Below are 12,386 nucleotides of genomic sequence, written 5' to 3' on the forward strand. Positions count from 1 at the left end.
CTCCTGGAGTACATCTTAGATGTAAGATTTGTGATCACCATTTCCCAGGAACTGAGCAGCATAATTGTACAGATGGAGTGAAGTTGAAGTGAAGTAGTTGAAGTGAGCGGTCAATTTGTTTTTGCTGCTTCTTTGCCAATGCCCATCTAATTAATTGTGTGCTGATGGCTCTAATCTAGATGTTTTTGTACTTCGCCCCTGTAAGTTTCCTTGAGTATCTCGGAAGATCCTATCTCAAGGAGTCACTCATTGACTGGTTTTCGTTCTTCAGAGACATGCCCAACATGGCTTTTGGCAAAATCCTGTGCAGCTTGGAGGACCAGGCTACATTCACAAAGATGAAATGGACAAGTGTATGCTAAAAGGAAAGCAGAAGTACAGTTGAGGCTTGCCTGTCGCTCCTAGTCATCAGTGGGTATTTGTATCTTGGGACCTGCTGCCTGCATCCTTTGTGGAAAGTACTACCTGCTCGGATAGTGCACTCATGTATACTATTCTTTAACAGGAAGGATATCATGTCTAAAGTTATCACGATGTAGAGTTTGTCACCCACATTGCATACAGAGTGGAGGTCCATTCCAACAGGATCGAGGGTTGATGGGAGGATTCAAAGCTTAGAAGTAAATGAGAGCCATTGTACAGAATATGCTGTCTTAACACCTAGGTGAACTTATGTACAAGTAGCATCAGGGCGATGGTGACTCACTGCATTTCTTTATTGCGGACATTGTATTACAACCTTCTACCCTATGCCAGGGAAATCCAGTGGAAAAATTTATCATGAGTTCAAGAAAAGAGTCTGTAAACACACAATAACCAACAACCACATTGATTGGAGAGTATTTGCCGGGGAGGATGTTTCTGATATAAAACAGCTGCTCCTCAATACAAGCACAAGGTCGTTATTCTGTATTCTGGTTTGCGTGTGTGTGAAATCATTGTCCAAAATCCGGCTCAAACAAATTGTAGCGGAAGGAAAAGGAGCATATTGCCTGAGTAAAGGAATGTCCATACTACATATGTGAAACAAGTATATGTGTGGATCAGTGGTTGTGGGTGTATGTGTTTGGATTTGCGCGTTGCTTCTGGAAATTAAGGTGTAAAGGTGTAATTTCTTACTTCTCAAAATTCACGTCCTTGTTGGTTAGTGATATTGAAAGGACAGCGTGAAGCTGACAGATTCCATTTTGCAGCAACAAAAGCTTTTCAGAAAGAAAAAGGAGGAGTGTCCTTTTATTGATGAACCCCCAAACACTACAAGTTTTATTGGTTCTTACTATGTATGAAACAGGTCAAGCAAGACTATCCAGTACATGTTACACCATAAATCCAACTCCTGTCATCACTTTAACGCATATCATAAAATGATTAAGTTGAGGGTTGTACAGTTGTAGATCATGAAGTAAATCTCAAACACAAAGATGGTACATTCGCATAAATGTTTGTAGCCTCTTTTCATGAAAGTACACAACTTAAGATTTTAAAAAATCTGCTTTTCTTGAGCAAATTCGATCAAGGACCATACATATGAAGTTAAGCTTGGTTCGACTCACTCTGATCGAATGCACGTTAGTCAACAATGGACTAGTCTAGTCAACTATTCGCAACCAGCCTATCGAGGTTGGTTGCATCGTTGGTTGCCATCAACCGTTCTTAATAGTACAGAGCAGAGAGGACCAGTTTTAAGAAAAATGCAGGAAAAACAGTATGTCTTTAATAACAATTTTGCTTGTTGTTATTTTGGCCTTCCTGTGGCCACTAGTCCTAATGACCTGACAACATTTGACTAGGGTTTTTTTATACTTCAACTTTACTGTACATGCGCTAGGTACATCACAAACTAACTACTAGTTACTAGTCCTTGATCGATCTTGCCCCTAGATGTACCTTACAGTTAAGTGGGAAATTAGCCTTTCCATGCTAGAATGCACTCAAAAACACTTGTTATTTTCCAATTATGACAAAATGGATAATGGGAAATAACAGCAAGTTGATGAACTCCCTTGAAGATGCTGTTTTGTTGACAGTGTTTTAGTTGCATTGTTTGTGGACAGCATTTCTTATACACACATTCACAAACTTAATTCTGGCTTGTTTGCAATTGATTGTGTTGTGTATTCCATGTTTAAAGTTACTGGTAATACATTACTTTTTTGATGACGTTTATACATACACACTGACATGTCATTTCAGTGAAAGTACACTGTTATTCTTAACTTTCATTTCTGCAGTCTGCCTATTACAGCCCTGATGACTCGGATAATGATGCCAGTGACATTGATACAACAGGCAGGTTTGGTACACAAGTCCAAGCTTGTCCTATGAATCGAGAGCATTTGGCCAACATGGAGGATAAGGGAGCAGCAGTGGATGGGACTTCATCAAGCGATGGTGAAGCAGAGCTAAGACAGGAGACATTTTACACACCTCCTATCAGTGTAACACCAGTGAAACCAAGAAGCAAGTCAGTCAGAGTACAGGTATTGATAGTCTTTCTTTCTTGTAGCTTGACGTGCATATGAATTACCCATATATGGTTTGTGTTCTTTTCAACTGTGTTTATGTATTCTTGTGTGTGGATTCATAAAATCAAAGACTGCAAACAACAGTGTACTTCTAATGCACTGAATGATAAGTTATAGTAGGTCCTGCCCAAGAAATTTTAATAAAATTACAAATAAACACCAATAATTAAAACAATAAAACAAAAAAATAAACACCGATATAAGTATATTCTCTACCCATTGTCAGGAACGGTGCAGTTTAGATTGAATTATCCCATCAGGATGTCAATACGATAATTACCTTGTATGTAATATTCAGACTTTGTTCCCATTTTTCCTCATATTTTGCTGTCATAGTTTAGAGTGTCCTTTAAAGTGAACTATTTGTGTATTATATTTCCTTTTAAAAAAGAAGTACATATTTAGAGGTACCCGGTGTATATTTCAAAGTGACTGAGCTCACAGGTTGTAATTGAGATGATTTGGGGATTTCTTTGTACCAGGAGCCATATTCCAGCAAGGATAGTAACGAATGTGGCCAAGCTTTGCCAGTAGCTGATACTGTTTCTGTGTCAGGTAGTGTCATTGCTAGTGAGAATCTAGACAGTGACAAGCGAGACTGTGTGCGTATGCCGGCATTCTTACAGCAACCATTTTGCAATTGTGCACCTCATATACTGCAATTTGTACCCGTCCTTCCTGGAACCACTATGGTTATTGTCAGTCAGGTCAGTATTTTTGTAGCATCCCTTTGCAATGTTACTTGCAGTATTTATGTGTTCATACTGGTACCAATGCTTGACAAGTAAACCATTTAAATGTAATATTCATCTCCACAGCTCTAACAAGTTTTGGTATTTACAATTTTGGCTTTGTTAAAGTTAATGCCAACCCTGTGAAGTACTTCAAGCCTTTTGTTCTCGATTCTGCGATTATTGCAGCTACTCATTGTTTAAATTCTTCTGTGTATGAAAACCTCCTTATCAATTATTTTAAAGGTGAGAGTACAACTGGCCAAGTTAATCAACAATGCATTGTACCTCCTAAACCTGATTAGCCAACCAAGGAGTGAGGTGACAGAAGTTCAACAAAGTTTTTCTCTACGAACCTTATCAGAAGCATTAGAAAATGTCATCAAACAAGTCTGTGAGCATGCCAAGAAGTTTAAGGTAAAAAATTCTTGAACAACTTCTTTTCACTCTACATAGTGATACATGTACCATTGGTAAAGAGAGTGTGGTTGTGATTCCATATCTACAGGGTATTTACATTCTAAACAGTGGGTAGCCAGTGTGGCTCTCCATCTGCCAACTTTGAAATATGATGAATTTTGAAAGATGCTTTGTGGCATGTACAAAAAGCTGCACATTTTAAGTGGTGGTTTTATCATTTCGAGTAACTTTTTGTCAGCAACCACAAATTTCAGAAACAATACCTGGGACTTTTATTACACAATAACCTGTTTCTTAGGTTTTTTGTTATGCATAAATATAAATTTATGCAAATTGTGGGTGCAAATTTCAGACGTACATGTACTAATTGGAATTGGGCATACTGCAGACCAATGGCAAATGTTTGTGCGATAAACGTGCTATAATTAGTTGAAATCTCTACAAAATCTTTCAAGGGCATTTAAGCTGAATGCATTCCTTAGGTGTTGGGGAAAATTACAAGGACACGCATGATTCCAGCAGTCAAACATGTTGTTATTCAAAACACCAACAATCAATGACAACACAAACTTTGCTTGTCTTGTCGATCCGATCTGTCAGACACTGCTGTACTTGATATTGCTGGTTGACAACAAAGAGTGTACTACGCTTTTGCACTGGACATATTTGTACACAGTGCCTGCACATAAAAGCCATTACTGGGTGTTTTTGTTAAGGAATAGGCATTTTACTTGACTGTTTAGAGACTTGATATGGAAAATATTTTGACTATTTGTTTAAATGAGAACCAAAGAACTCTCAGCAGATAAGCACTTGTTGTATACTGTGACGCAGAATAAGCTGTCGCTAAGTGCTTTGGATGCCAAATGGTTCTTGTTACCAAAGGGTATAGGTTATTTGGTTAAGAAACATAACTATAAGAGCTGGGTGGTAACTCTCTGTCTCCAGGAATGACTCAGTTCTTCTCACACAAACAAGCGTTTTGGCTCTTTGGTCAGGTAGTACAGCGTAGGACCCAGTGTTACCTTCTTACCCTTCACTCTTTTAAACTGACTTGTTTTCTTTTCAATTTGGGACATGGTACAAATATTTGGTACAAATATGATCAGTTGTTGTACTGATGCTACCACTTTCTTGTTCACACGGGTAATACAAGTACCGGACTAAAGCATTGTTAAGTATCGGTTTTCTCTGCCGCTCAAGTCAGTAGAGTTGGGTTGGCTCCATTCACAACCGCCGGTAACTGTTTCACGCAATCAAGCATGATCACTTCAGTAGGACTGAGCTCTTAATCTTGATGGTCTCTGATCAACTGGTCTTTTTATCGTTCAAGACTTTCATGACCAGGGGTAAACCCATTCGGTGTTTTGCTCAACCCCCCCCCACCCAAGTTTAACATTTCTTGTGCGTATTTGTGTCCAAACAACCGTTCAGCCAAAGTCATATTATACCGTTCAACAATCCCTTGCAATCGGTGAACCACTGGCTCACCTACAAGCAAATTTACTTTTTACTTTTAAACAAGGTGTTAAATTCAGTTGTAAATTCTGTCCCAGTAAATTGTGTCTCTTTTGTTCTTTGTCGACTTTTTTGTTGGGAGATGCCACTAAACAAAAAATTATACCCGGTGAATGCTGGTGCATTGATGATAGCGCCACCAACCATTATAACAGTTTTAAAAAGTCTCTTAAATTTAAAACATTTAAATTAAAGAAGTATCAATTAAAGAAAGTATATCTTAAAAAGATGAATCAGTGCAGCAAGAAACTACACCCAAACAGATGGTTAAAATTGCCAAGAGCTATCAAAGGCGAAAGGAAAGACGTTGTGATTACCCTTAACCGTAGTACCATCAGCTCAGGACAAAAACTGATTGTTAAGTGCCCTCCGTTAGGCGTAGATGACGTGATTGTACCCAACATGAGTGAATTAGTGTTCAAGCTCGAGCTAGATGACACATTGGACGACAACAGAAGCGTGTACAACAATGTAGCCCAAAACTTAATTCAAGAAATGTATGTAAAGTTGCAAGGCAATGAGATTGTGAGCTACAGAGACACGGACACGTCCATCAATTTTAAAGACAATTAATTACACACCAACATCACTAAAAACATGGCTTACTTTGGACTCGAATGAGAAAACTGGGCTAAGCTCCATTTGGGAGCAGGCGACCCCAACGACTCAGCCAAAGATAAAGGTAAACATTTGGAAGCAGGTACGCGATTCCTCTGGATGTTCAGCTGTTAATGGATCACATGCCTTTTTTTTATCAAACAACTGTTGACGTACGAACTCAAGTTTAATGATCACGATGAAGTTGTGAAGAATACAGATACAGCCGCGCAATACTCTGTGTCTGGAGTAAAAAGTTGTAACCAACCGAGATTTGGCTGAACGATCTGCAGTAAACATCAGGGCTCAGTGCACTGCTTGTTTAACCAGATTCACAACTTGGAAATGCAAACGGTAAACAATTTTTACATGTTGTAGAATGTCTCGGTCAATGATTAAAAACTTGAAAGGCATCTTGTTTTTGTTTAAAGATTCTGCCATCAAGAACCCTCAGTGGTTTTACAATCCCCATGTCACAAAAACCAGCATTACCGTAGAGGGCAAGCATAACCAAATGTACTCGTAAGGCATGTTCGTATACCAACTTTTGAACGAAGTTTTTTGAAACTCTGAAACCAAGTTAGGGCGAGCTGTTGTTAAAGACTTAAATCTGACAGGTATAGACATGGCCTATCACCTGAAAGACAAGTACAGTTTATGGCTGGACTTCAGAAGCTTCGATGACAACACTACCCATGGATTGGGATGTCCCATCAGCGATGGAAGCGGCATCTCGATACAAATGACAAAAGAAGCTGAAACTGGTGGCCCCCTCAGATAGTCATGGATGCTCAGCTTACTATCGAAAATGGAAATTTTAAGAAGTTGGTGTTTTAAAGCTTCCTAATCTAGCTCTGAATTTCACCGAGTTTGTTTTGGCATTTCTTTTTTAAATGGGTTTCAGCTTGGTTTAGAATAAAACTTGCTAAAATTAAAATGAGTCAAAAACACAAACCACACTGCGCTTTAATCGTAGGCAAAACAAACCCCAGGAAGACCAAGTCGGTCATAGATCTTTTAGAAACTGAGTACCGCTATGTCTTTGAATTGATCGTGATTATGTGCCCGACATTGTTCAAGAATAAAACTTATTTAGACCACTTGTACAGGTCTACACCGACAAAACGTCTTTTTGTATGACTTTCATTGAGAAGAATTGAAACTTAAGCTCTGATCTTGTACCGTAATGTTATTGACAACATTAACAGCTCTGGACTTTTGCAGACAGCTGTTCTTCTCACCGAGACATCAAGTACAGAAAAAAGGCATGTGCATTGAGCCACATGGTGTTTTCTGGACGACAATATAATCATTTGTGCTGGCTCTTAACCCAGAAGTACAACTCTGTTCTTAAAGACTACCGTGAGAACACTGCTTTAATCAGGCTTTAGACGAAAACGACATGGTTCTGGACAATGAAAGGGCTTGGTTGAAATGACTCTTGTGCGCCGTGAAGTATTCCAAATTGGTTTTAAAAACAGAGCTCCCTATGTCTTGTTCACTGTTGTAAAAAAAAAAAAAAAATTAAATATAATTTGTAAAAAGTAACAAATAAAAACAATGACAACAGAATCCAAACCGGATATACAAAAGTGTGCAGCGGGTGTAGAAAAACAAAAGATTTTTCTGATGTTAAAGTAAAGATAAATGGTAAGCCTCATTCTTATTTTTAGCGAGTGTATTCAGATGTCAAAAGTGTATAAAGATCAGGACATGACGAATCGCCGTTCGATAGCCCAGTGCAATCAAATTTTCTTTTGGGCAATTTAAAATTTTGACTAGCTGTGTCCATTCAGGCATGTCCAGAAAGGCTGATGTCTTTCCTGTCTTCACAAAACATCTTTCAATCACCTTTTCTCGCATTCAACTGCTTGTTTTTATGTGTTTTTCCTACTTACATTTGCAATGTTTAGGAAGAAACTTCCATTATTTTCACAAGTTCCCATTCACGTTTTGCTGTCGCAGTGGTGAAAACAAAATTTGTAAAGCTCAGTGCATCAAACAAAGCTGCACTGGTTCCTGCCGCACCGCCCCACGCAAAAGAAGGCGTGATGGAAATGTAGGAACCAGAAGAAGTCTATACATGCATGCAACCCTAAAGCTGCAGGTTGAAAAAAACATTGATGTTGCCAGAGGTTTTCTGCAAGTTAATTACAGAACTTCGTCTCTTATTTATGTATGTATTTTCAGTGTTCATGAGTTTAATTTGAAGTTGTTTTGCTTATACTTGAAGCGAGCATGTTTCAAAGGAAAACCGCACCTGGATTTATGATCCTGGCATTTCGAAGAAAGTCAACTGTTATTGTGAATTGCATTTTGTTTCATCGAAATCGATCAAGGGAATGGTACAAAAAAACCAAGGACTGAACATTGGGGAACGCCAGAGGTATTTTAAAAACTGGCATGGACTCATATGCCTGTCCTTCAGTGATGATTTTTTGAGTACGACCACTGAGAAAGTTGCCAATCCGAGTATGCAGTGTACCGGTAATTCCATAGTGACAGAGTTTTAGCAAAACAAGTTTATGGGGCACCTTATCAAAAGCTTTTGAAAAGTCCAATATATCTACATGTACATCCATAGTCTTTTTGTTATCGATTTGTTGATTTATGTCATAAAGGGGTTGTTATTATCTGAGTTTGGGTTGATATCCTGGCCCTAATCCATGTTGATTGTCAGATAAGATATTGAACTTCTTCAGGTGTTTTGTGATATGGCTGGCGATGATGTACATCTTGCAAGGAACAGATGTTAGGGGTAAACATGTAGGACAATAACTCGAAAGATCAGACTTATCTCCTTTTTAAAAACAGCAGACACATACGCAATTTTCCAGGTTGCAAGGACGTCTCCACCATCAATGGATGTCTGAAAGACGTCCTTGAATATTGGTGCCAGTGGAGTAGCCACAACTCTAAATAACCATGGAGGTATACTGTTAGGGCCGGGTGCTTTAGAAGGAGCTAGGTCTTTGAGCAGCTTTTGTACACCTGTTGTTGAGATTTCTAGTTTTGATATATGTTGTATACCTTGAAGGTCTGGCAATGAAGACAAGTGATCCGGATCGAATGCTCTCTGGAAACATCTGTTCAATATATCTGCCTTGGATTTACTATCATGCACTGCCACCATCACCGAGCAGTAATTTCGAATTGTGGAGACAAGGAGGCCAGAGCGGAAAATATGAATGAAAAAATCGGTCACAACTGAAAGAGGTGGAACAGTTGGATCCACCGAACGTCCTTTGCACCATGAGTCAAAATGTCTTAGTTGGCTGTCATAAATCTTTCTTGTGGATTCTCGTCGACCTTTGGCAGCCAAGGCAGCATTGTCTTGAGAAAGGTCTTCTGCTTGAAGGATCACGTGACAACGTCCAACACGTTAAGTGTAGGTGAGTGGGGTCCGGATGCAGTAGACTAGACCTGGGTGGAAACAACAAATCTGAACGTGGAGGCAGAAGAAGGGGAACATCAATCAGAAGCCTGCCTAACCGGGGGAACCACGCTTGTCTTGACCAGAATGGGGTGATGAGAAGAATGCGGCAATTGCATTGTTCGATCTTTGTCAGTACCAATGGAATAAGTGATATCGGAGGGAAAGCATAAGCTGGAAGACCCTCCCAAGAAATGTGTAGGGCATCGAACACCCATACCTGGGGATGTGGATAGTGGCTGCAAAATGTTGGCGGTTGAGCATTTAGGTGTGATGCAAAGAGGTCCACGTGAGGTCTGTTTATCACCTGAAAAAGAGCTTGAACGATCTCTGGTTGTAGGGCCGACCAGAGATTCCCTTGATTTCCGATAGGCCAGACCGGCCCCTACAGGCCACATTTGAAGCAAGATATGGGACGGAGAGAACCCCCCCCCGCCTTTTTGTTGGTCATTGTTTGATCGGAATCTCAGGAATTCTTTACAGACTTCTAGGGGGAGGTGTTAGGTAACAATAGTCTAGAGTGTGTATAGGAATTGGACAGGTAAGGGGGGTACCCCTCCGTCCCATATCTTGCCTGGTATAACAGGCCGAGAAAAGCAGTAATACAGGCCGAGGATCATATCGACCACAAAACGAGCAAGCAGTCTCGGCCTGTAGAGATACCGGCCGGCAGTAGACGCCATGCCTTAACTTTTTCGTAGATAAAAAGAGTCAACAATTTTTAAATTACTTGTGCGTTTTGCTTGAAGTTTTACTTGTAGTTAAGTGTTCCCCAAATCCCTAAGTCTGCCACAACTGTTGAATGTATTTTTATCAAACACAAAAATTAACCACTTTACCCAGCTTCAGTGTAACTTCACTAACACTAAAACCAGCGCGTCAAACACACTTTCCATCTTCCTTCCTTTTTCTAACTAATAAATCAACTCAAAATCAATTCAGTACTTGCGCTCATTCCCGCTAAATCTTCATTGTAAAACTCAGTCTGCTACAATTGAAACATTATGCTGACACCGCAAGGGCTGATTTTGAAATGGCACAATGTATTGTACCAGTCACTGCAATTACTGATTCTAAAAATCCCAACATGAGACTAGGAGTCTCTGCAGGTTGACTAAAACTGAAAGAAACTGCCAACAATGGGGCGGCCTTGCTTAACCAGAAAAAAATTGCTCATGTGGTTTGCCAGGCATTGGCGCATGAGTGTCACTATGAAAGTCGGCTTTGCCTGTGGTCACCTCTGGTTCATGTTAGCCGCGGTAGACTCAAGTGGTTCCTAAAGACCTGCTCCACTCTTTAAGCAGGCTCAGAAGCAGTCTTGGTGGGTTTGGGGCAATGCCTGTCCCTAAACTGAAAAGCCGAGACTGAGACCACTCTAAGGCTGTCTCGGCTGGGTTTTAGAGAGTTTTAGAGCTCAGAATTGGCCTATTTGCCCTATTAATGTTTCCCGGTGTGGCCCAATGAATGAATGTTAACCACTACCAGCCGGGGACTCTGGGATTGGAGCCGTATGGTTTATATGTGTGGCCGGGGTCTCCGAACTCGGACAAAGGAAACAGGGCCCTGTAACAAAAGACCGTACTCCGAACAAAAGACCAGGCTGCTGGGCATTACCGGCATTTTTCACTCTCAAAAGTGGTGATAATCCCGCATTATTTTGAAACCGTATACCAGGGTTTGGGGTATTTAGAGCAAGCGGATTACCACCGGGGACAAAAGCTCTCCACCACCGCAGCGATGAGCCACACAGCACCGCTGCATGCTAATCTGGCCCCTATTGAAAAGAGGTCAGCAGTGCACTGAGCCAGGTTTGTGAACAAAAGACAGTTGTATAACACCACACAATCTGGGCTCTGTTTACAAGGCTGCTGGCCTGGCTGAAATACTTGGGCGTCAATGAAGGTCACCTGTCAACTTAGAGTAGTGCCTAAAAATTACTTGGTGCAGCTATAAACAACCGTTAAATGAAATGATGAATTATTGAAGGATTTTGAAAACGGAAAAAATGATAGTCATGCTGGCCCAGCATCCTCAACATTGAAAAATGCCCCGGTCTGAAGTGGTTAAGCAGTACTAGAGCAAAACTTTCTTTTATTTGATTCTCCTTTCAGTTAGGACCTACCTGAAATGTGTAACATGAAAGGGATAAACATATATTTAACAAAGTGCAAGAATTTCAGCATTTTTTATTTGTAATTTATTTCTTGCGGGTAAATTTTGCCCAAAATCCTCATTTGGAGACTTTTTGTGGGGCGGGCAGCAGCACACCTTTTGATATGGGTCGCAGTTTGAAACGGGGTGTCTATCCATGAGTTATAATTGCTATACTGAATGACCGCAATACCAAACATTTTGTGTGGACCCATTATGTTTGTTACAGTGGCATTCCACTGCATAGAATAGAATAACAAAAGTAATGCTTTTCTTTCATCTTGTTGTGTTGCAAATAGAAGATGCTGATTTTAAGAACACATCAAAAATTGTCATGCAATAACATAATATAGCTCTTACTTTACCTATTTTTAGCCTTATTTGTTAATGCAATGTGGAATAATATGAGCACAGCACCGAAAGTTTGAAGTTACGGTTGTTCCTCAAATCATTCCTACCTAAAATGGCAGAAATTCATAATATTGAAAAAATTACCCATATTATCAGAAACATGGTAATCTTAGCCTGTGATCTTTATTCTGTCATCTCTGAAAGCATTACTGAATATTATACTGATGTATTATCAAGTTATCTTATTTCTACTTTCATCTCTTAATTAATTGCATGGGGTGAAACTAAGCATTTTGTAATCTTTGCTTGGCACGAAAACTAGAGGATGATCCTTTCATCCATTCCCCCCTTCAAAAACTGGGGGAAGGATATATCCCCCATCACAATGGGATTAAAATCAATGCTAACAGGATACCTATAAAAGTTTTGGAAAGGTCTTCCAGTGTGCCTCATTGAAGTCAAATACAAAGCAATGCATACACCTCAGCAATTTTTTCTTTCATTGGCTTTTTTGCAGTTTGCGAAAAAGACATACTTTTTGGCTTTTTCGCAATTTTGTGAAAAAGGCATTCTTTTTTTTTTTTTGCTTCTTCCTTTTTCCATTACTCAAAAGCCCATTTGTTTTGTACACGTTTTTTTCTTCCGGTCACTTTAGTCATT

The 12,386-nt window shown here is 39.8% G+C and overlaps 1 protein-coding gene across 3 annotated transcripts in view; it reads left to right on the forward strand.

The window, feature by feature from the left end:
• hps1 (HPS1 biogenesis of lysosomal organelles complex 3 subunit 1) overlaps positions 1–12,386 on the forward strand; it is a 103,271-nt gene that overhangs the window by 50,130 nt on the left and 40,755 nt on the right. For all 3 annotated transcript variants that reach the window (XM_022254424.2, XM_022254423.2, XM_022254425.2), the window contains 3 exons: positions 2,232–2,480; positions 3,008–3,232; positions 3,503–3,673. In XM_022254424.2, the coding sequence (XP_022110116.2) occupies positions 2,232–2,480; positions 3,008–3,232; positions 3,503–3,673 (645 nt within the window). The remainder of the gene's footprint in view (positions 1–2,231; positions 2,481–3,007; positions 3,233–3,502; positions 3,674–12,386) is intronic.

The sequence above is a fragment of the Acanthaster planci genome, linkage group LG13 (genome assembly GCF_054643075.1).
Source record: "Acanthaster planci isolate LZ-2023a linkage group LG13, COTS_SCS, whole genome shotgun sequence".
Lineage (NCBI taxonomy): Eukaryota > Metazoa > Echinodermata > Asteroidea > Valvatida > Acanthasteridae > Acanthaster > Acanthaster planci.